Genomic DNA, 24,642 nt, shown 5'->3' on the forward strand with positions numbered 1-24,642 from the left:
GGGATTTGGAATGGTCAAGGTCATTTAGCTGGAGGTTGAATTCACATTCAGGTTTGGGGTCTAAGTCTAATTTGCTTCCTGTTATATCTCAGTGGCTTGATCCTGAAATGAACATTTTCATTCTAAGAGGTAATTTCTTCTTTTGAGTCGTCTCAAAAAACTAGATTGTTCTTACCTAAAACTAATACTGGTGGGTATCCAAAAAGAAACACAAGTCTACCATGTAATGGTTACCAATGGGATACCTATGCTCCTGTTCATTCCTTTCCGTCCTTTGTCTCTGCAAGTTTTGTAATGAGGTTGTCACACAAAGGGCAACAGTCCTGTTGCTACTTGAAGGATCCGTCCCCCTTGCAAGGTAAGAGACGGGCTTATTAGATGATGCATTTGCAGGGAATGTGTCAAAATGCCCTGAGACCACGTTGACATTTTCCCACGGAGTTTCGTCTCTTGACTACCATCACTGCCTTCACTGTATGTACGTCTCTCCGGTATCGTTGCTCTTTCTTTGTGAACAGATGGTGCTGGAAATAAAAACACATTCTAAGATGCTTGGGGAGTGCACTGTGAGAGGAGGTGGAGGGGAGGCGGGATCTGAAACACGGAATGAGCTTAGAGCTCTCTGAAGTTATTCTAAGCTTCATTCTGCAGCTGTTTCCAGCAAGTCTTCTAGTTGCCCAACTAAACTGCTCTTCCCCAACCCTCTCTTCATCTTCAAATGCATTCCTCTCCAAAACATCATTCTTTTTTCTTTTTTTGGCCGCACTGCATGGGATCTCAGTTCCCCGACCAGGGATTGAACCCACGCATGGTGGTGACATTGCTGAATCCTAACCACTAGACCATCAGGGAACTCACCAAAACATCATTCTTAATTCTGTTTGAAAAGCAAAGTCTTCACTCTCCTGCCTCAGTAACTTACATCCCTCTCATCAGGCCACTCTTAACAGCAAGTCCAAAACTACGTGGTTTATAATGATTTTCCAAGTAAAACGTGGTCCCCCCAGGGTATTATCTCATTGGTCTTTGCAACGGGAGAGTTTTTAAACTGTCTCCAATGTCAGCTGCAGGAACAGAGGCTTGAAGGGAGGGAAACCAATACAAAGTGAAGCCACCACGCCCTCCAGGCTTGTCTTGATCCCATGCGGTGTCACTGAAGGTGAGCACAGGGATTCTTCCACAAGCTCAGCACCTTCCCCTGCATTTCTGTGCTTGTGATTTTTATTCTGCAAGCAGAGGCGGTGGCCCCATGAATCTCCTCCCCATTCATCTATCCATCCGTCCAATGACTCATGCAGTCATTCAACATTTCTCCTCACTTCTCTTGCTCTCTGCAAAGCCTGCTCAGTTTTTCTATGAAGGAAAAGTATGTCTTGGATTTAATGAGTGGAGGGTGGAGGGAGTCAGTGAAATATGTCAAGGTACCCTAGGGTCTCTGCCAGATGGACTGACTCAGTTTCACAGATTTTCCATGGGCTGCGCCTCCCCTTTCTCTCATTCATATATGCATATGTGCAAATTCACATTTACACATGCATATGCACATAGTCAAACATGCAACCACCCCTCATTATTTGACTCTAATCTGCTCATGGAAACATGCTGGCTAGTGAATTTCAGAGAGCAGTCACTTGTATTCCACTATTTTAAATGGAGAAAATTACAATGCATTCCAAGTCCACCCAAAACCTCAATCAGCTTCCCAAAATACCACTGTGTATTGCTGCAATGCCCTTAAACACCATGTAAAACTCTCCCAGGAATGTTCTATAATATGAATCAATTAAAACACCCTTTGTTTAATTAGCACTTAGGGAACTCCTTGGTGGGAAAGTTTGTGTGTGTGGAGTGAATGCATACGGTAGGGGACCAAGGCTCCTCCTCCTGGCATCACACTGCCCTGATGATGCCAACATGAGGAAATGATGTTGAAAGGTAGTAAATAGCACTCCAATTGGACCTGGGTTTGTAGGGCCCCCAGGAACCTAGGTGAAGCAGATCGGGACCCATGAGGGACTAAAGCTTGGGGCAAAGAATGAGGAAGGTGACAGTGATAACATGCCCCATATTTAAAGAATGGAGTAGCAGGTGCAAATTTGCTGGGAGAGCAGGGGAGCCAGCACCGCTGCACACTCCACTCCTCTTGTGAGGCTCAGGAGCCATGACATGATTTCACGGGTGTGCCCATGTGGATTCTCTGTAACTGGCATTCAATACAGAGCAGAAATGCTCATTGAAAACGTGCAAGATACTGATGAAGATTTTAAAAATCAGAGTTTGGATTTTTTTTAAAAATTAAAAGCCTAGAAAGTACTTCACACCCACTAGGATGGCTATAATAAATAACAAAAAATAACAACAAAAAATGGCAAAATAATAAATGTTGGCAAAGATGTGAAGAAACTGGAACTCTCACGCCTTGCTGGTGGGAATGTAAAAGCTGCAGGTGCTGCGGAAAGCAACCGGAGGTTCCTCAAAAAGTTAAACACAGAATTATCATAGGACCCAGCAATTCCACTCCTAAGTATATACTTGAAACCATTGCAAACAGGTACGCAAACAAATACTTGTACAGGAATGTACATGGCAGCCCTATTCCCATAACCAAAAAGGCGGAATCAACCCAAATGTTCATCAACAAACGGACGGATAAGCAAAGTGAGGCCTGTCCATATAATGGGTTATTATTCAGCCATAACGAGAAATAAGCTCCTCATACACGCGACAACATGGGTGAATCTTGAAAACACTACGCTGAGTGAAAGAAGCCAGGCTCGAAACGTCACCGATTTTAAAATTCCAAATACATGAAACGTCCAGAAGAGGCAAATCCGTAAAGACAGAACACAGACTGGTGGTTTCCAGAGACTGAAGGCAGAGAGAGAGAGGAACAGCGTCTGCTTCATGGGGATGGAGTTTTCTTCAGGGGGAATAAAAATGTCTTAGAACTAGATGGAGGTAGTGACTGTACAACATTGTGAATGTACTAGATGCTACAGATTCGTACACTTTAAAATGGTTGACTTTATGTGAATTTCACCTTAACTTTAAAAAGCTTTGAAAGTAACTGTAGCCTTCGCACTGTCAGTACACAGGTCAGTGTCCCTCACGTAGGCCTTAATAAATGTTTGACACATAAATGAATAAAGCAATGGAGGAACCTGCCCATGGTCTGCAATACCCTGCTTGCCCAGGCTCCTGTCCACCTCCCAGCCTCATCATACACTGGGCATCCTTTCTCTCTGCCCTCCAGGCACACTGACTTTTCCCTGGGCCCTCCTAAGTGCTAGGCTGCCTCCTGTCCCAGGACCTTTGCACGGCCTCCTTCCTATCTGAAACCCCTCACACCCCTCCCCATTGCCCTGGTTAACTTCCCCTCCTACGCCAGCTCTCAGCTTGGCCATCACTCCCTCCAGGAAAGCCTTCCCTGACCTGTACGCCTGTATCACTTCCACCTTACCCTCTCATAGCACCAGAATTTTCTCTTTAGGTCACTTGCCACCATCACACATTTTCATTGATCTGTGTTCTTCTTCTGCTAACTCTGGTTTGCCTCATTACAATGTAAGTTTCATGAAGGCTGAGAAAGTTCACTGTGTCATTGAGGAGGGGACGGTTCCTGCATCCCCAGCCCCAGCACCGTACCCGGCACAGGTCTGCGCTCAATAAACATAATTGAGAGAGATGGGAGGAAGGAATAGATCTAGCTTTTTCATCTGTTTTCCTTTAGAAATCTCCTAACTCATGATTTCTTAACAAATTGGCTATAGGGGGCCCTTTGTATGCACGTGTGTGTTGATTCAGACACGTACATTCAGAATCCCTCAGTTCTCTTTTTTTTAATTAAAGCTTTTTTAAAAAACTATTTTATTTTATTTTATTTATTTTTGGCTGTGTTGGGTCTTCGTTGCTGCGCGCGGGCTTTCTCTAGTTGCAGCGAGCGGGGGCTACTCTTCGTTGCCGTGTGCAGACTTCTCATAGCTGTGGCTTCTCTTGTTGCGGAGCATGGGCTCTAGGCACGCAGGCCTTAGTAGTTGTGGTTTGCTGGCTCAGTAGTTGTGGCTCACGGCCTCTAGAGAGCAGCCTCTGTAGTTGTGGCACATGGGCTTAGTTGCTCCGCGGCATGTGGGATCTTCCCGGACCAGGGCTTGAACCCGTGCCCCCTGCATTGGCAGGCGGATTCTTAACTACTGTGCCACCAGGGAAGTCCGAGAATCTCTTAGTTCTTAAAACCTGTTTCTGTGAAGGTCTTCTCCTCCATCCTCAAAGTGGGGTTTCCCGATGTGTGTTAGCAGAAATAAGCTCCGGACGTAGTGAATGCAGTAATATCGAGGAACAAGTCGGACATGAGCTGTTACTGATTTGGGGGAAATTGTAGGTCAACAGCGTGGACGGGGCAGGGATCATCCACACATATTCTGATTCCTCCCTCTGGCGTCTGACTCCGGGACAGTCAGTCACTCTTTAACTTGTCTCTTCTTCTTTGTCTTCTGGGTCTGCTGCTTCTCCATCCTGCCAGTCTCTCCCCTTCCTTCTGCCTTCAACTTAAGCCCCTCTGATTTCTCATCCAGGTGTTTCTTCCATTGTGTTCTGATGGGCTCTCTGCTCCTCTTCTTGTACCCCAGATAATCCGGGCTAGTACCTGAAAATCTAAAAATGTCAAAAGATGCAGCAGTGGGGCTTCCCTGGTGTCGCAGTGGTTGAGAGTCCGCCTGCCGATGCAGGGGACACAGGTTCGTGCCCCGGTCCGGGAAGATCCCACATGCCGTGGAGCGGCTGGGCCCGTGAGCCATGGCCGCTGAGCCTGCGCGTCCGGAGCCTGTGCTCCGCAACGGGAGAGGCCACAGCAGTGAGAGGCCCGCGTACCGCAAAAAAAAAAAAAAAAAAAAAAAAAAAAAAAAAAAGATGCAGCAGTGCTTTCTGCTGGAATTAACAAAAGGTGCTAGTGAACCGTCAATCACATGAAGAGAAGAGCCATGAACATGAATTATCTACATGCTGAACCAGAGGAGAAACTAGACAGGGAAAAAGATGTGACGGGTTTTGGACCTGCCACCAGGAAGGGATTGATGGACACAGACCAAAAGTCCACATTATGTATGTTTCAAAGGGCCAAGGGTTTCCGATGGGTGTGCACTCATCTCCTTGAAGTAATCTATGCTAATTTCTTGATGCAAAATTCATACTGTCTTCCCTGTTGCTAAGCGACCAGCCCAAACATGTTTACTGTGTAAATTTCTCTGGAGGGCCCGGGACTGCACCCAGTGCTGGAAGCATGGTGGAAGCAAGAGGCAGCAAAGACATCCAAAGCTTTGGGAAAGGTTTCTGCAGATCTTTGACCTGCAAAGATTCGTACATTGTAGACACTTTTATTTCATATCTGGGGAAACGCAGTGGCTCAAGTAAAATTTTGACTAGTTTTTTCTGCTAATCTTCAGCCTAGTGGTCAGACGTGTGGGCTCTGGAAGCAGAATTCCTAAATTTGATTCCCAGCTCTGCCGCTAAGTTACTTAAGCACTCTGTGTTTTACTTTTCCCATGTGTAAAACGTAAGTAATAATTGTGCCTATTTCATAGGGCTATCGTGAGGATAAAATTAATATGGTTAAAGAGCTTAGAACAGTGGCTGGCACACATAAAGAGCTCAATAAATGTTAGCTATGCTATCACTATTCTTTATTATTCTGTGGAAACGGGTCTATTTTTTGTTTGTTTGTTTGTTTGTTTATATGAACAGGAAAGTTTACCAGCCAGGAGATCAGCTGAGAAATCAATTATTTAAAAGGACTGAGAATCCAAGGAGGTCAGACCTTACGGCAGTCCAGAGTCAAATCAGTTCCAGGAGTGGGGTTAGCAATTCATGTTGGCCTCCTGCGATCACTGATGTAGAGGGGAGACCTTGTCAGAATAGCCAAAGAGAACTGGAGAAAGTTCTACTTTGGACCCATGGCCCCCCATACCTCGCCTTTCATGGTAGCTTCACGCTTCACGTGAAGTAACACGCTTCACGACAACTGCTGGCTTTACTGTCTACCTCCCCACTTGCAAGGAACAGCATGCACCTGTCTTTTTATTGCTGCATCCCAGTGCCTAGCATGTGTTCATTAACCTTTAGTGAATGAGCTTATTAGCTGATGAAATGCAGATTGGGGCTCTGATCCATCCTCACTCTGACAAGTCTGCATTCAGACAAGTGATCTGAGAGGATGTTGCTCCAGTGTTCCAAGGAAGAGGAAAACAGGTGGGAGAGTTAATCAGGCCACGTTGATGTTCTCCAGTCCCTAGTCTGAAGGAGGAGGTGGCCACAGGAGTAGCAGAAGAAGGCAGACAGGGCCAGGGAGGTGATGCATAATGGACCACAAAAAGGAGGGCCACGTCTCTTGATTATAGTCCCCAAATCATCCTGGTATTAAAAATACTGGCTTGACGGGGAGGTGGAAGGGTAAGCTGGGACAAAGTGAGAGAGTGGCATAGACATATATACACTACCAAATGTAAAATAGATAGCTAGTGGGAAGCAGCCACATAGCACAGGGAGATCAGCTCGGTGCTTTGTGTCCACCTAGAGGGGTGGGATAGGGAGGGTGGGAGGGAGGCTCAAGAGGGAGGGGATATGGGGATGTATGTATACATATAGCTGATTCACTTTGTTATAGAGCAGAAACTAACACAACATTGTAAAGCAATTATACCCCAATAAAGATGTTAAAAAAAAAATACTAGCTTGATACTAAATCAGCGTTCACAAACATTCCATCACAACTTGACAAATAATAAAAACTTTACTGAGTTATAACTACATACAGAAAAGTACACAAATCATAAATGTAGAGCTGGATAAATTTTCTTTCATAAAGTGGACACAGCTGTGTAACCAGCGCCACATCAAGAGGCAGAGCTTATAAACAAAAGCTGGGAAGCTCCCCGACTCTGCCCCAGTCATTACCTGCCCCCAGCAGAAACCCCAGACATAAATGGGCTTGAATTCAAATCTTGTGGAAATGGAAGCTTAACCACGTGCATTCTTTTGCATCTTCACTCTCTTATTCAGTGTTATGTCACGATATGATGATTTAACTCAAAATATACATTGAAGGGTTATCATGTGCCCGTTATCACACCGGCTATAGTCAGGGATACAAGGAAAATGAAATACACTCCTTGATCTTGGGGGTGTGGGGGAGGACTCCACTGTACATATGTTGTTTGATAAAAATACAGCATATGTTTAAATTATTTCTTAAAAACTTTGAATCTATTAGTGTTTGCTGTAGTCTGAATGTTTGTGCCCCCTTAAATCAAAGATGACACAAACAGATGGAGAGATGTACCACATTCCTGGATTGGAAGAATCAATATTGTGAAAATGTTAGGAGGTGGGGCTTTAATCCATTTTGAGTTTATTTTCGTGTATGGTGTAAGGGAGTGTTCTAATTTCATTCTTTTACATGTAGCTGTCCAGTTTTCCCAGCACCACTTATTGAAGGGACTGTCTTTTCTCCATTGTATATCCTTACCTCCTTTGTCATAGATTAGGTGGGGCTTTTGGGAGTGAGTAGGCCATGAGGGTGGAGCCTTCATAAGTACGATTAGTGCCCTTATAAAAGTGGAAGGAGAGAGCTCCCTTGCCCCTTCCATCAGGTGAGGTTACATCCAAAAGTCTAGGAAGCAGGTCCTCATCAGACACTGGATTGGCCAGAACTTTGATCTTGGACTTCCCAGCTTCTAGCTCTAAGAGAAATAAATTTTTGTTTATAAGCTACCCACTCTGTGGTATTTTCTTATAACAGCCTGAATGACTAACATCGTGTTCCATCAAAAGCCACTTCCCTTCTCAACTCTGCTGGAAGGAGGGTAGGATTTTATAGTTTGGTAGTAAGTAACATTGGGAGCTAGGAGCTTTTGACCACATAACTTCAAGGGGACAGCAGCAGGGTTACTCTGAGACTCATTTGAGAAGATTCATGTAAGCAAGGTAAGCACCAGATGGGAAGAAAAATCAGACCTGAAACGAAAGCTTTCTGAGAACAGGACTGCAACTCGTGCTAAAGTGTCAGGGCACTGAGCCGTAGGGAAGGGCAGTTCCCCTTACTTGCTCTGTAGTTATTTAGGTTCGTCGAAAGGAGGGCTTCCTCTGCAAGGACCCAGAAATGCTGTGAGTGACATCCTGTGCAGACGAGCATGAAAAGGAAATTCTGGGGGAAGGAACCAATGGGTCTGGCTGCCTCTTGCTAAGAGATGCGGCAGCAGCGGTGAAGCGAAGATGCTTACACACACACACACACACACACACACACACACACACACACCCCGTGTCTGCCTTTCTGCTCTGTCTCCTGGCTCAAGCATCCAATAATCACTGCATAATAACCGAGCTTTGAAAGATGGGCTGACCACAGGGAGGGAGGTCCCAGGTGATGCTGCCAGGTCACAAGGACAGCGTAGTGAAACTGAATCCCTCTCCTCCCTGGAAAGGCTGCACGCAGGTGAGGCTGAGGGATTGTGTAAGAAGGCAGGATAAAGGGTTCACAGTGTATATTTCAGAAAAACCAAGAAAAATAATGAACTGAAGCTAGCTGGAGGCATGAACAGCGGTGACTGAGGGTTTGCACCCTCTGCCACCTCCCACATGGTGGAGATGCTGGATGGATCCCTTCAGCTGTCTGGAGAAGAATGTCTGAAAAGCAGCAAATAAAAGACACAGGACTACGACAGTACATCTAATAAAATCAGTCAGGGAAATGGTTATCTGTGTGCCTCTTTATTCTTTCATTAGATAATAGGATCTAGCGGGGGATTTAATAAGTATATAATTTAGAATTAGAGGCGAGCGTAAATGGTATCGTAAGGCATCTGCAACAGCTGTGATGTGCTCTGGAACTATCTGTGATTTCCCTTGAGGACCTAGTCACAGATATGGCCAATATTCCTGTGGTGTGTTGTTTATACTCCTACTTACAGAAAATGCTAAGTTTCATGTAGAAGTTAATGAAAAGAAAGATACAATTTTTTCCTCTCCAAGACCAAGAACCCCTTACAGTCTAGCTACAGACTCCTTGTTGGGGTCTGTGGACCTCAGGTTAAGAACCCTCAGGGAAAGCTTCAAAGTTCTTTTCAAAATCACTACAATTCATGACCAGAAATTGGACTCCCAGGCATGGCCAACAAATCCAAGGAATTTTTCCAGCAACCACAATCAGCGACTTATAGAGACACGGGCGGTCACTCTATATCCCAGAGAAATCCCAGTGGCTACAGGAATCTAGAACCCTCTTCCCCAGCCCCCATGCCCTCTCTGTTTAAGGAACATCTTCAGAGAGGCTTCCTTACCTGACTCTCCTCCTCTCTGTCAACATGTGCCACGCCCATCGCCCTGCTGCCATCTGCCACCCCTAATACCCACCTCCTTTACTTTTTTTGAAATGTCAACATAGTGTCTTTTCTCTGTGTACTCTATCTGGGTCAGCAGCTGAATCAGTCTGAGCACAATGGTAGCCAAAACGACATTGTGAGATCTCAATTTCATCACATTCACACCTACACATTCAGCCCCAGGGGCCCAAATCCTTGTCACTGAGGGAACCAAGTGAGGGATGTGAATGGATGGGTCTCACGTACCAACAAATGTTTATTGTGTCCCTACGAGCTAGCCCTGGGTTGCACAGGGGCTGCAAAATGCATCCACATTTTAAGAAATAACCCAACGGCTGGGCACTGGGATGCCTTTATTTGTCAACAATTGCTTATTGGCACCTACTAGGTTCCAGACACTGAGCAGGTGCTGGGAATAAATATTGGACAAGTGAGCAGATACGAAAAATCACATCCAACTGTCCCAGGTGCTACAAAAGAACTGGGAAGGAATGGTATGGAGAACGTAATGGGGGCGGGAGGGCTCTGTTACATGTGGCCGTAGACAAAATCCTCCCTGAGGAGGTAAGATCCTAACAGAAAGAGACCTAAAGGATGAGAAGGAGCCGTCTGTGTGAAAAGCCAGAGGAAAATGGGAAGGGTTGATGTCTTCAAGAAGGATCAAAAAATCCAGGGAAGCTGAGACGGCCCGTGAAGCGGGCACCTGGCCTGAGCTTGGCTGGGGAGGTAAACACCTGCCACATCGAGTAGGTGAAGGAGTGCAGTGGCTAACAGCGCGGACTCCAGAGCCAGACCAGCTTGACTAGGATCCGGCTCTGAAACTTCTCGAGCTGTGTGGCCTTGGGCAAGTCACTCGCCCTCTCTTTAGCTTTTTCAGCTTTAAGTCGGGCTCATCATATATGTCCCTCATTGAGTTGCTAAATGCATTAAGTGTAAAGCACTTAGAACGGAGCCTGGCGCAGAGTACGTGCCAGGCTCCAGTTTGCTGTGTTTGCTCCAAGCTCAGTGAGAACTTGTGGAGGGTTTTAAGCCAGGGAGACGCGTGATCTGGTTTGTCTTTAACAGATCATTGGCCATTGCGTGGGCTACTGGTCCTCAGTAAGACAAAGAGTTGGAAGGGACCCCGGAGGTCACTTACACCAACACTGTCCGCAGCGGTTCTCTCTGGGAAGGGGAGGAGACAGTGCCTGAAGAGCACCACTGTGAAAGGCAGACGAGTGGCTGTCCCTGAAGCATGCCGGATGGGAGAGGAGGTTGAGGACCCAACGTCTGGAGAAGGGCTCATCCAACGCCCTCTCCTCCGCCCTGTGCCCGCCTGGAGTGGGTAGCCCACTACTCCCATTTCACATGGTTCTGGGTCCCACATCCCACTGCCCAGCTGTCTCCTGTTCTTGCCGGTGTCAATGTCACTTTTCTCGGATCGTAAGTGTGTCAAGGACAGCAGCCATTTCTTTCTACACTCAATGACTGACACAGGCCCCGAGCAACTGGGTCTGAGCTTTTGAATAATTAATTGGCAAAGGGAAGGTGGAATCACAGCTTTATAGTGCCTCCCCTGGAACTCTAAGCTCTGGAAGGAATCTAGAGGGCCTTGGGAAGTCATTAAGTCACCCCCTGCCCTAGAGCCTGCCTTCCTCCAGTCCTTCCAGCCATACTTCCTTCCGGGTCTCCAGAGGACATTCTGCACTCACCACCTTGGGAATGTGTCCTGGAGATCGCAGCCCATGTAGCGCTGTCCTTCCAAACCTTTCCCAGACCCCTTCTGCTGCTCTATACAATGGGGACACCACCCATTTCCTGCCCAGAGAGGCTCTGGGGACAAGCTGATGCATGGGATAAAAGCCCTCCTGTCTCCAGGGGCACCTCTAGACACACCTTCGGGGAGGTCTCAGCTACTCGCTCAGTCTGGCTGGAGCTGAGAGCTGCCAGGACAGGGCGAGGGTCCTCCAGGCCCCTCCATATTCATCTGCCTCTCCAGACCCCAGGCACACCCAGCACCACTGCCCCTCCCCAGCTCCCACTGCAGCGACAGCGGCCGCCTCCTCTCTGGATTGTGGTGGATTTCCCCCTTCTCGACTCTGTCAATGCTCTCCCTGTGCCAGCCCGCAACTGGCCCCCTGTCTTCTCTCTCACAGACCCCCTTCTTCTTCCCCCCAATTCGAGCTTCTCATTCTGCACATTCCCTTCTCAGTCTCCCCTAACCCTCACCGCCCGCTCCCCGGGCCCCCTCACAGCTTCCCGGTCTTATCACTCCTCCCAGATCCCCACGCTCGCCTCCCAGCCCCCAGCTCCCCTCCCAGTCCCATTCCCATCCAAGCCCGCTTCCCTATTCCCTCCCATGCCCGCCCCTTTAGCGCTCGCTGTCCCGGTTCCTCTCTTGTCCCCCCCCCGAGCCCCCCGTACCCTTCATTATCCTCCCCGACCCCTCCTCCACCCCCAGGCCTTCAGGACGGGCCCCCCTCCCACCCAGGGTCCCCGAGCACGTCCGCCGTCCCCACACCCCGCCATGCTCTATCGTGCAAAGAAGAACGCCGACCATTCCCTGCCACCCACTCCCCCGCCGCTGCCGCGGAGACCCCACCCGGCCCGGGGACACCAAGGCGCCGCCCCCTCTCACCTGCTGGGACCGGAGCACGCCAGGCTTCGCCTTCTCCGGATCGGGGTCCAGGTCCCGCTGCAGCACCCCCTTCTTGGGGTGCATGTGCCGGCACAGGCAGGTGACCCCGCACAGCGCGAGGATGCTGGTGGCCGTGCCCAGCGTGGCACCCAGAGCGATCACGGGCACCGACAGCACCATGGTGCCCGCTCCCCGCGCGGGGCTCGGTCCCGCCGCCGCGCACCTCCCGGGCCTGGGATCCGGGCGCGCCAGCCGCTCTCCAGCCGCCGGGGGGGCGGGGAGAGAGGGCGGCTCGAGGACGTCAGAGCAGGAGGCTGGACCCGGAGCGAGCTGGTGCGCCCGCACTCAGCTCCGCGTCAACCAGCATCCCTCCCCTCCAGCATGTGACCAGACCCCCGACCCCAAGCGGAGCCGGGGCCGTTCAGGTGGAAGGAACGTGAGGGTCGCGTCTCGGGCCATCCTTCACGCTTTACGTAGAAGGACACTTGGGTCCCAGAAGGGCAGGAGCTGGCCAAGGTCACACTGTGCGTTAGGTTAGCAGGGAAACCGGGGCTCAAACCCAGGCCTGAGACTCCGTCCGGGTAGGGGGTCGTTTTACCAGACTGCTAACCCTTTGTTCACCCTCTCTGGCCGAGGAGGCTGGAAAATCAACAGGAGCTTTTTCAAACACACAAAGCTGGAGCTTTCCTTTCTCCCGAACTTGCCCTGTGTTTACCACCAGGGAGAGGGGCTGTACCGCAACCTGGTGGAGATGACTGCAATGATTCTCCTCACATCTGCACTTCCTTTAGCCGTGACCCGGTACTCTACCATTATTACCTAATCAGATTTGCAGATATTCTCATCTCCATTTACAGATGAGGAAGCCAGAGGCTCAGAGGGGATGTGGGGCAGCTAGAAAAGTCCAGTCATCCTGAACCCAAACTCAGGTGTGCAGATTCCAAGTCCACATGCCACCCTCAAGGAAACGACTTCTCTTAGAATGATAAAAGAGTATCGCATATGCAGCAGCTCGGAGTACACACGCTGATTCAGAGAGGGCGAACGTAAGTGTGCTTAGCGTGAGGGGAAATTAGAATTCCAGGCATGAGGAGGACTGTCTAAAATCACAAAACAGGGATTTCCAGTGTTTTTCATTGTGCAGGGTTTCATTTAATTCAGCAAGCATTTGCTGTGAGTCGGCTGTGCTCTAAGCATGCCGGACATGCGTGAGGAGCAGTGGAGGTGATTTCATGTGAAACAGGGCTCTCAACTTCCCGTGAAGCTGATGACTCCCAAATCTATGATCATTCCAACCAAACCTTTTCTGCTGAGCCCAAGACATGACCACCATCTGGTACCTCCCAGCGTTTATCTACTTCTGCAGAATAAACCCGTGACGTGGCAAATAAACCCAAGAACGCTTCTTTTGTGACTTCTCATGTTGACTGGGCTCAGCTGGGCGGTTTTGCTACTCAACTTGACATCTTCTGGGACATCCAACATGGCAAGCAGCAGGTGCTGGCTGCTGCCCAGAGCACAACTGGGCTGTGTATTGAGCACTTGGGTTCTCCTCCACGTGGCTGGAGCTTCTCCCAGCATGGCAGCCAGGTTCTAAGAGGAAGGAAGCAGAAGCTGCCAGTTCCCTTAAGGTCTGGGTTCAGCAGTCCTAGAACACTGTTTCTTTGGTCAAAACAATAGTCTCCCTCTAATCCTTTCCCTACAGGGCATCAAAAAGGATGTTTCTGGGGCTTCCCTGGTTGTGCAGTGGTTGGGGGTCTGCCTGCCGGTGCAGGGGACACGGGTTCGATCCCTGGTCTGGGGGGATCCCACATGCCGCACAGCAACTGGGCCCGTGAGCCACGACGACTGAGCCTGCGCATCTGGAGCCTGTGCTCCACAACAAGAGAGGCCGCCATAGTGAGAGGCCCGCGCACCGCGATGAGGGGTGGCCCCTGCTCGCCGCAACTAGAGAAAGCCCTCGCACAGAAATGAAGACCCAACACAGCCAAAAATAAATAAATAAATTTATTAAAAAAAAAAAAAAGAAGGATGTTTCTGAAATGCAGAGCTGATCCTGTCACTCACATGCATAAAAGTTTTCAAAGTTTCTGCAGCAATAAACCCGAGAGACTCCAGTTGAATCCAGAGCCCCTTTGTGATGTGATCCCTGCCCTCTACATACTTCCCAACCTGTCCTCGAGCCCCAGACAGTCCCGGGGACATGGGATTCATTCAGCAAATGAATACCTTTAGAGCCTCCGTACTGTCACCCATGGGTGCAGGCAGCAGGCACTCAGGAACTGTTGAAAAGGGTGAATGGCTCACATGATCTCATGCAGGACTTCCAGTGGCTCAAGAGGAATCCCGTTTGCTAAATGAGCTCCGCTGGATTAAACTGACTCTGTCGCAAGTATTCATTTTGTGCTTGCTGTATGCCAGGCATAGTTTCCTACTGAGCTTCATTTGCTGCCAGTTGTGGAGCCGGAGTGCCTCTTTCCCTGGCGGTAGAGTTAGCATCCTCTCTCATAAGAGCTTCCCTGGGAGGTTTTCTTGGCTCCCGGGCCTGGCAATGCAAAATGTTCTGGGGAAATAAGAGGTTTAATTAATGCTCTCAGTCCGGATTTCCCATGCCTGAGCTGGTCCCCTGGGAGAACTTCAATGCCACCTAACAAGATGTGGGGGGGGGGGGGCTGTGAAGGAAAGGATGAAGAACACTTAATACCAGACATTTTCTGATGGAGATCAGACATCTGTCATGTGGTCCTGTGTTACTATGGTTACCGAGATGTTAGCAGCTGCAATGACCTTCATTTTAACAGGAAGAGGGACCCCAGCCCAAGGAGAGCAGCTGGGCTTTGGCCTCTTTCACACACAGGGAACCCATGGCAGAGCTAGGCTGGACCTCAGGAGATCTGAAACACAGTTAAGTCATTAGGACTCTGGGTCACCTTGGCTGCATCTCATCAAAGATGTGACTTTTGCTTCTTGGTTACTGATATCCAGGCAGCAGCCCTTAAAGACAGCTCTCTAAGAAAAGACATTAGTGGGATCCTTTGAAAAATGGGATCGTCTCTATCGAGAAAGGCCGTTGAGAGGGTTGGCTAAACACAGAGTCCGAGGATGAGGCTTGCAGATAATTGGAACGCTGGGGCCACCAGAACGCCAAGGGGAGACAGAGCAGGATGCTTGGGGGGCTTCTGGAAGGCTGAGGAGTACATCTCTGGCAGTGCCGCAGCCTCTTTTTTTTTTTTTTTTTTTTTTTGCGGTACACAGGGCTCTCACTGCTGTGGCCTCTCCCGCTGCGGAGCACAGGCTCCGGACGTGCAGGCTCAGCGGCCACGGCTCACAGGCCCAGCCGCTTCGCAGCATGTGGGACCCTCCCGGACCGGGGCACGAACCCGTGTCCCCTGCATCGGCAGGCGGACTCCCAACCACTGCGCCACCAGGGAAGCCTCCGCAGCCTCTTGATGAGGACAGCACCGTGCGATTTTGATGGATAGTTTACTTGCTAGATGTTGTTGTTTAAATATTCTGAGCGACTGCTTTGAATTTCTAAGATATTAAAATGCTTTTATCTGTGGGGAAGGATTTCAAATGTAAGAGGTACTCTTATTTAGCAAACATTTATGGTGTCTGCCTATAGCGTTAGGCAGGAGGGAGGAAATATACAAACAGAACAACTGAATTTTAACGTCAGAAGGATTTCAGAGATCACTGTGTGGAATCCTTTCATTGTACCAAGAGGAAACCTGGGGCCCAGAGAGATGGTGGCTGGCCGCAGGGTAGAAGGAGTTAATGGCAGAGCTGGGAAGGTGTTTTACGTTAGGGTAGATTAGGTTGTGCCACAATAAAAAATAACTCCAAACCTCAGGGATTCATTCAATAAAAGTATATCTTGCTCCTATCACAGTTTAAGGAGGGTCAGGGGACCTGTGTGAGCAGTTCATCTCTAATCAGTGACTCAGGAATTTGGGCTTTTTCTGTCTTGTGACTCCTTTGCTTCCAGCCATGCAGACAGAGAAAAGAGAGGGAATGGAAGACCACTTGTGACATTTCAGAGGCCATAGCTGGAAACAGTACATGGCTTTCACCCCATTGATGAGTCAGAATTTGATAACATGACATCCCATAACATAACAGAGGAGACTGGGAAATACAGAGGAGAAACAAGCAGAAGTTGTCTTTGCCACAGAAGCCAGAGCTTAGGACTTCCTGTCCAGTGCATATTTCTCTAACTCATGCACTCACTCAACAACATTTTTGAGTTTCTACCATGTACCAGGCACCGTGCTCAGTGATAGAACAAAGCTAGGGGACAAAACCAAGCATGGTCTCTCTTGCCATGGAGTTTACATTCCCACGGGAAAGACAGACAATAGTCATTCATCACACAAATACGTGTGAAATGACAACTGTGATACAAGCTAAGAAGGAGAGGTTCAAGGTTGAGATTTGACTCTGAGACACCAATGAAGGCTTCCCGGAGGAAGTAGCACTTGGACTTAGGTCTAAAAGAGTTAAGTTAATGCAGCTAAGAAGGAAGAGTGTTCTAGGCAGAGAAACAGTACATGCAGGGACCCTGTGATGGAGCTGCACAGCGGGCAGGGGGCAGCAGTGTGCTGGCCAACCAGCTGGGGGGCAGGGATTGATTTTTAGCATTTGTTGATTACTCTGGTGTAAATACTTCCACCATGGTCAATTTCCAGCTGTCAAAAGGTTCCTGAGTATTCACCAATAGGAGCGGCTCCAGCACACAACTGGCAGAAGCTCCGCGTGAGATGAGCCTGGAGGGAGAGGTGCGGGCCGGGCTACAGGGCCTGTGGGCCGTGAGGGAGGGGCACTCCGTGTTTTCAGGCGGGGGAGCATGATGCGATCAGATTCGTGTTTTGAAAAGACTCTTCTGGCTGCAGTATTGAACACAGATGGAAGAGGGACCATGTGGATGCTGGTGCACTGGAGAGGAGGCCACAGCGGGCATCCAGGAGAGGGCTGCCAAGCTTCCTCCACGACACGTAGAGCCATATGACAGGCCGGCACTGTCTGTGGCATAAGCAGAGGGACGTATGGGGGGCCCGTCACTTTCCCTCTTTGCCGGAGCCCACTTTTCAGCGCTGCATTGTTAGCTCGCTCATTTGGTGACCTTGTGGTTCTCCAAGCTGGACCACTGCTAACCGGGGGTTCCCCAAGCCCTGGGCCCCGCTATAGGCAAGATGTACAGCAGGAAGCTGCCTGGGATAAGGGGGTGGGTATCCTGGGCCCCCAGCTGAGTGATGCAGCCCTCGGAGGGCTAGACGCTGGCAGAGGGGCAAGGAGGTGAGGGACTCCATCGAGGTCCAGGAGTGAGACCCACTCCCAGGACGACGGCGGCCAGCTTCGAGCAATTCTGGGGCCACATCGTAAGGCAGAAAGGAGGAAGGGGTTGGATCTGTGGGCCCCTGATACAGAAATCCAAGTCGGCAAAAGGTAGAAAAACATTCTGGAGTTGAGCAAATCACAGCCTCGCTTATTGACCACTGCTGATGCCACGTGCCCTGGCAGGTCACCTTCAACAACCCAGTGTTCTTTCAAACCCCCCGATTCCATATCAGCACACGATGAAGCAACATATTCCTATTCTCAGGGGTAGAGTTCCTCAACTACATCCAATATCTCATGGAGCTGACCTAAAGGCTCCCTTTCTCTCTAGATTTCTGGAATATATGAAGATGACGGGGCTTTTTCTGGAGGATTTTTCCTGCCTGGTTGGGAGGAAGAGTTGAACAAAAGCTATTTCCTTCTTCAGAAAAGTGTTTGTATGCAATATATATGAAATTTTTTGTGTAACTCTAAATTGTTCAAGGACCATGTGACACCTTCTAGAAGTTCATGGACCCCAGAGCCCCAGAGAAATCTTTGGCATGACTGAAAGAATAGTGGACTTGAAATCAGAAGAAATAGATTCAATTCCCTTGTCTTTGTGTTCACTAGACTATATGATCCATTGGCAGATAAGCTTAAGTTTTCTTAGCCTTGATTTCCTTATCTGTAAAATGGGGACAATCATCTTCACTTCACGAAGATGTTGTGAGGATAATCTAAAGCTGTGTAAATAATAGAGGATACTCAATGAATAGTAAAATGATCCCATTTGCTCCAGACCCTTTAATTTCTCAATAAAACAGCTTAGCTTAGTGGAAAGAGTAGTTATTGAAGTCCCACAGGCATGTTTTATTCTAGGTTTCTTAGGAGCTGGGAGACCCTGGATAGATTAGTCAGCTTAACCTGCCTGAGCTTTAGTTTTTTCATTTATAAAGTTAGTGTGGTATATTTGCAGAGGTGGCTGCAATTATTCCCCTTCCTATGCCCATAATTCTTTGCAATATTATGACTTTCCAAAAAAGTGAGGGTCTCTTGCTTCACGCTTTCATCTGGGCTGGCCTTGTGACTTAATTTGGCTGATAGACTGGTGGAAATGACATTGTGCCAATTCTAAGTCTAGGGCTAAGGAGACCTTAGATGCTTCCACTCTCTGTCATGGAATCCTGTCCAGACAGCATGTGAAGAAGCCCAGGCTGGCCTTTTGGAGGATGAGCGATCAAGTGGCCCAGTTGTCTGCATGACCCCAGCCCACACAGAAGCAGAGCTGTGCGGCTGCCTGGCAACTTGCCACAGACAGAGGACTGAGCCCAGCCAACACTAGAAGAGCCACTCAGCTGAGCCCAGCCAACGTGCCAATCCACAGAATTAGGAGCTAAATGAAGATTATGAGTCATTTTAAGCCACTGACTTTTGGAGTGTTTGTTCCACATCAAGAACTTCAAGTGGTAGATGATATTTTAGCCCTCACAGAATTACTGGGAGGGTGTAGAAGACACCTAGCACAGGGCCTGGTGCACAGAAGGGGTGTAATGAATGACTTTGATCATTATTCCTGGCTCCCAAAGGCAACCTTGCCAAGCACTTTCAGCAATGCCTGATGGGTGCACTAACCCATTAATAATCGTGTAAGAATCAATCCTGGGGACCCTAATACTTAAAATGGTAAGTAATAGCTCTCTGATCCAACCTCCATGGAACCAACTTTCCAGATTAGTCCAAGCCCTCCAGTCCCGTTGTGTTCATCTCCAAATCTTTTTATGCCAGTTGATCTCATTATTGAATTACATACTTTAATTACTTTATATGTCAACTAATGAGATAGAAGCGTGAAGAGAAATACTTTGGAAAGACCTATAAAGGTGAGTTGCCTTCAGAACTTCTATTGTAATAAGTACCAGCAAGTTATCTGCAAAGGGTTGGGGGGAATTGTAAAATTCTAGGATTCTGCCGTCAAATTGTCAGGCAAGAGTATCTAAGCTCTTCCTCCACTGTAAAGAAAGTGAGACTGGACATCACAGGTGATCCATCATGGTGTGTACAAAAGGAAACGGTGTTAACGTTTATGAAGTGCGTCCTACATGTCATGCAGGGCTCTGAGCATTTTATCTGTACTAATACGTTTCACAAACTTTAAGAAAGATGGCACGGAGCGCTAATTAACAAGAGATGGGATAAATAATAAAAACTATGATTTACATTAAAATAAAATCCTTGAGTTGTGTGTTTCATTTTTAACTTTTTATTGAAGTATGACCCATGGGCCATAAGAGCTCAGATCATGAGTATAACTTAGTTCATTTTACAAAATGAACACACCCGTTCTATCCAGCACCCAGATCAAAGCACAGAAGAAAACTCACACCCCAGGAGCTCTTTGTGTATTGTTTTCTAGGATTCCCCATTTTAACCAGCATTTTTAGATGGGCCCAGCAGCCCTGGTTCCCAAAGTGTCAGACTTAAACAAGCTTCCCCGGATGGTAAGCTGGGGCTGTGAAGAGGACCCGCCAGTGCTGTCCACGGATGGGAGGATGCTGCCACCTGGAGGACACAGGGGGAATGGACTCTCCCTTCCAGGGCTTCACTCCCTGCATCACCCTCTTTCTTTCTGAGGCCTCTCTGTTCTAAAATGACCAGCCCTCTGCCCTTTGCCCCATCACTCCCTACTCCCCTTTCCTGCCTTACTTTTAACATTATTTAATAGTCCACATAATTTTCCTTACCTTTCTTATCTGTCTTGATGGCCTGAGTCTCCACTTTGGAATATAGGCCTTAGGAAGTTAGGGATATGGGTCTGTTATCATCCGATGTATCCCAGCCCTGTAACAGTACTTGGCAAATAATAGCACCTCAGTAAATATGACGAGTGGGCAAAGAGGACCCTGATCTTCCCCACAGCCCTGCCTGTGGGCCTTGACCCAAGCCCTGAGGCTTTGCTGCGCCCTCATGCACAGCCCTAGGCAAGTCCCCTTCACCACTGCACTCCCTCCACCCCAGGCCCTATTCCCACCCTTGGGAGGGCCTGGAACCCCTGGACACCTGGTGTGCGGCAGTCTGGGCCAGTGGTCAGGCTGGTAAGTAGTACCATGAGTGGTCAAGCCAGAGGGTGGTACCAGCTACCCCAGAGGGAATCCAGGCCCCATTTGGGAACCAGCTGGCAAAACACTTTATCTTAATGAGGCTCAGTTTTTGACATCTGTAAACGGAGAGAATTAAGTAATATAACGGATGGGAAGTGCTTGACCCCATGGTTAGCACTGGACTGTTAGAAATTATTACCTTTCTATTGAAATGCTAGGGCTGAAAGGAAAACTAGAGGTCATATGGTCCAGAAGCATTGTTTATTGTTGTTATTAAAAAACATTTCCACACACACAGTTTTATGTGGAAATTCAACTTGTGAACCAAAGACAAGCTGCTCTGGTAGAAGGGGGAGCAGGGAGGAGAATCACGTGGGGCCCTACATTACACAGCAGCACCTCCGAGGAGCTTCAGAGCCGCTCCTAAGCGCCCATGAAGCCACTGATGGTGGTTGATACCCTCATTTCACAGTTGGGGACACCAAGGTCCAGAGAGGAGAAGGGCCTTGTCCGGGTCACAGGACGTTGTAGCTGAGCTGGGCCGAGCTTCCAGACCTTCTGACTTCACACCCAGGGTTCCCCCCAGGCTCTCTGCTGCCCCCCAGACCTTTCACAAATTTACTTTTTGGCTGTTTAGTGAAGGGCCTAAGGGGTCCTCATGAAGAATAATGTCCTTTCCCCTCATTCAAATCACCGTGAGCTTCCAGGTGGAGGTAGAGGAGGAGGAAGTGGGGAGGTGTTTCGGAGGAGACTTAATGCCATGTTGGAGAAGAAATCTCAGAGGCAAAGTCAAGTTGGTGAATTCGAGGACCTCTGTAGACAAAGCCAGGGTCAATCTGATGTCACAGAGCGAAGACACCAAAGGAGGTTTGGGGAATTATTGTGAAACAAAATTGAATAATCGGTGAAAAGTACTTTGAAGGTAGCTAAGTGCTAAATAAATAACAAGACGTTTATTGTCATCAATATCATCTTGACACTTTCTATTAATCAACAGGCCTGGAAGGGATTCTAATTAGGAGAATTAATGCTATGAATAAAAACCGTGAATAAAGATGACAGAGTGCCAATTTCTGGGCCCCATCTCTACCATGGAGGCTGCTTTCGGGTCACTGGTGCACCCAGTGTTAAAGATGAATGAGATCTCTCCCTTACTTTGCTGCTCATAAGGAAAATTCCTTACCATCTTTTGCTCTGGTTCTGTCAGAGAATTGAGAGTTATTTATTGATCGCTTGTAACACTAATTACATTCTAGGTGTTACCTTCAAAGTTTGAAGTGTTCATAATTAACAAAAGTATCTCAGAAATGAATGAAGGTGACGTCCCCTCTTTTCTATAATTATAGCAAGAGTGAGGTCTTTCTTCTGCAAATCATCTCATTTGATACAATGTAAAACTGAGATCATTTATGAAGATACCAATCTTGGTTCCATGCATTGTGGAGACTGGTGGATGTGACTGATAATCTCCAAAGATGACCATCAATTCCTTCCCTCCCCACCATTGCTAGCTGCCCCATATCGAGAGGTGGCGTCTATTTCCCTCACCTGTGATGTGGGCTGGCCTTGGTGATTTGCCGGACAACACAATGCATGGTAGTGATGTTCTGAGACTTCCAAGACTAAATGATAGGAAACCTCCCAGCTTCTGCCTGGGCCTCTTGGAATGCTCACTGGGGATACTCCCTCCAGGAGCCCAGCTTCTAAATTCTGGGAAAGCCACGTACATGGAGAAGCCTTGTATAGAAGCTCCAGTCAACAGCCCAGCCGAGCTCCCAGCCGACAGCCCATAGAGGCTGCTTTGTGAGTGAGCCACGTGGGATGTCCAGCTCAGTCGAGCCTTCAGATGACGGCAGCCCCAGCCGCTATCTGCGTGCAACTGTCTGAGAGAGTCCAAGTGAGACCTGAGTCCAATCAACACAGAGACGTGAGACGTAATTGCAAAGTATTGTTTTAAGCCACTGAGATCTGGGGCTATTCGTTACATCACAATAGATAACCAGAGCACGTCAATATTTGTGACCCTATTGCCCATGTATTCTGTTTCCTGTTGATATAAATCTTTCTGCAGAAATATAATTTGGACAAAAGGATTTTGTAAAACTCCTGAGACTTCGGAGATTTTTTTGCCATGTCCTGTGAAAATAATCTTTAAAGAGAAACCTGCAATGTGGACCAACCATTTCCCTGATGATAATGCTGTAATGGACATCTCTGTAAAGAGCATAAACGCTTGTAAGATGCTCTGTCAGATCAGGACAGGACCCCTAGACTTTCTTCTCCCACTTACATAATGGGACAAATATACAAGCCCATGACTCTGTAAGATTTCTTATTTTAATAAATAAGTCTTTTGTCATTTAAATTCACATGGGAAATATATGTTTTCCAGCGAACTGCTCAGGTGGTGCTGGTGTGGGCGGTCCATGGACCATGATTTGTGAAACGTCAGTACGTTGTCTGTGCCTGGGGAAGGGGGCAGAGCAGAGCCCTGGCTTCTTTCTTGTCGTTGTCTCCCTACACTCCACCAACTTCCTAGCTCCATCTTTGCACACTACCCGTATCCCTGCCTGTGTCTTGTCTCCAGGCTTTTTCTAGCTGCCCCGAAGGAAAGTCACCTGGATTCAGGATAGAATCAAGGACCAGATCCTCTCTGCTCTCCTGGGGCCCCCACCTCACACTCTGTCCAGAAAGCTTCACCCTCCCTCCGCTGCCTTCTGCTGCTATTGCCTTTGCCTCAGTTCTGGGCATCTCACTGTGCCCTCCATCCATAGCCACCCGCTCCTTGGGAGCTCCATCCGCTGACCTCAGAGGCTAAGAGATACCCAGCACGGGCCTGAGCTTGCACCCTCTCTGTGGGTCTCACTGCAGGAAATGATAGCAAAGTCACTTCCCTCTCCCAGCCCCTGATTGCCTTAATCAACCTCATAGGGCTTTTTAAAAAAAGAAAAATAATATTTATTTTATAGTTAAATAACTAGGATTACTCAGTAATGAGAAATGTGCATCTGTGCACACTGCCCAATTTCTTAATCCTCATTTGCTTCTTTTTTTTCAAAATAGATTTTAGGGTATAATTGATATTTTAAAACTGCACATATTTAATGGGTTTTTGTAAGGATTAAATGAGTTGACACAAGCAAGGGGCTTGGAACAGCAATCGTTGCATGTGAAGGGGCTCACGAATACTAGTTGTTACTGTTATTGTTGTCGTTATTATTAATCAGAGTTTCTCTAAGGATTGCAGTAAACGTACGCTTTCTTGGAAGTCTCAATAGTTTTATCCTAAAGAAGTAATGTGATTTTGCACTTTCATCCACCATAGATTTTTACTGGCCCTGAAATAACGTGTTTTAAGTTAGACCAGGAGGAGAAACAAAAATGGGTCCCAGGTTTCTTCTATGGCTTCTGTCATTGCCAGCCCAGCACCCGAACTGGAAACGCTCACCTTTAAATTGCTCACCTCTCTCGCTAGTTTGCCCTGTGCTTTCCTGTCACAATCTCACCACAACTTCTTGACATCCTGAGGGTGCGGTTTAGGCAAACACACTGCTGTTTACAGGGCCAGGTCCGGAGTCAGACTGCCTGGGTTCAAATCTCAGCTACTCTACTTACCAGCTGTGGTGAGTTGCTTAACTTCTTTTAAGCCTCAGTTTCCTCATCTGCCATATGGGGTGAGGTGGTTAACATTGGGGTTGTCACGTTGTAAGGAATAAATCAGGTAATCTATGCACAGTGCCTGGCAACAAAATAGTGTTAGCTCTGGTTAGTAAGAGTCCTGATGGCAAACCCTGGGACCCAGCATTTGTCTAAGACCCTCTGTATGGTGAGCCTTGTGTTAGATGTATTGTCAGGGGTGCGTGTGTGTGCGCATGCACGCGTGAGTGTGTGTGTGGCTCTCCAATCCAGTGGCTCCCAGTTGGGGGCAATTTTGCCTTTCCGGGCACATTTGGCAATGTCTGGAGACATTTTTGGTGGTCACTGTTGGAGAGGGGGAGCAGGTACTGGGTAAAGGGTGGAGATGCTGCAAACATCCTACAAGGCACAGGACCGCCCCTACATTCCACGAAAAAATTATCCAGTCTAAAATGTCAATAGTGCTGAGGTTAAAAATCCCCGTTCTGATTAGAATATAAGCTCCACGAGGACAGAGGCTGCTTCTCTGCCCACCGATGTATCCCCAGACGGTAGCAAAGTGCTTCGTCCTCAATAAATCCCTGCTGAATGGATGATTGAC

General features: G+C 48.1%; 1 protein-coding gene across 1 annotated transcript in view; it reads right to left on the bottom strand.

The window, feature by feature from the left end:
- SYT13 (synaptotagmin 13) overlaps window positions 1-12,212 on the bottom strand; it is a 41,556-nt gene extending 29,344 nt beyond the window's left edge. Inside the window, exon 1 of the mRNA XM_060017388.1 lies at window positions 11,989-12,212. Coding sequence (XP_059873371.1) covers window positions 11,989-12,168 — 180 coding nt within the window. The 5' untranslated portion in view covers window positions 12,169-12,212. The remainder of the gene's footprint in view (window positions 1-11,988) is intronic.
- Between the last annotated feature and the right edge of the window lie 12,430 nt (window positions 12,213-24,642).

Source organism: Delphinus delphis, chromosome 8, assembly GCF_949987515.2.
Source record: "Delphinus delphis chromosome 8, mDelDel1.2, whole genome shotgun sequence".
Taxonomy (NCBI): Eukaryota; Metazoa; Chordata; class Mammalia; order Artiodactyla; family Delphinidae; genus Delphinus; species Delphinus delphis.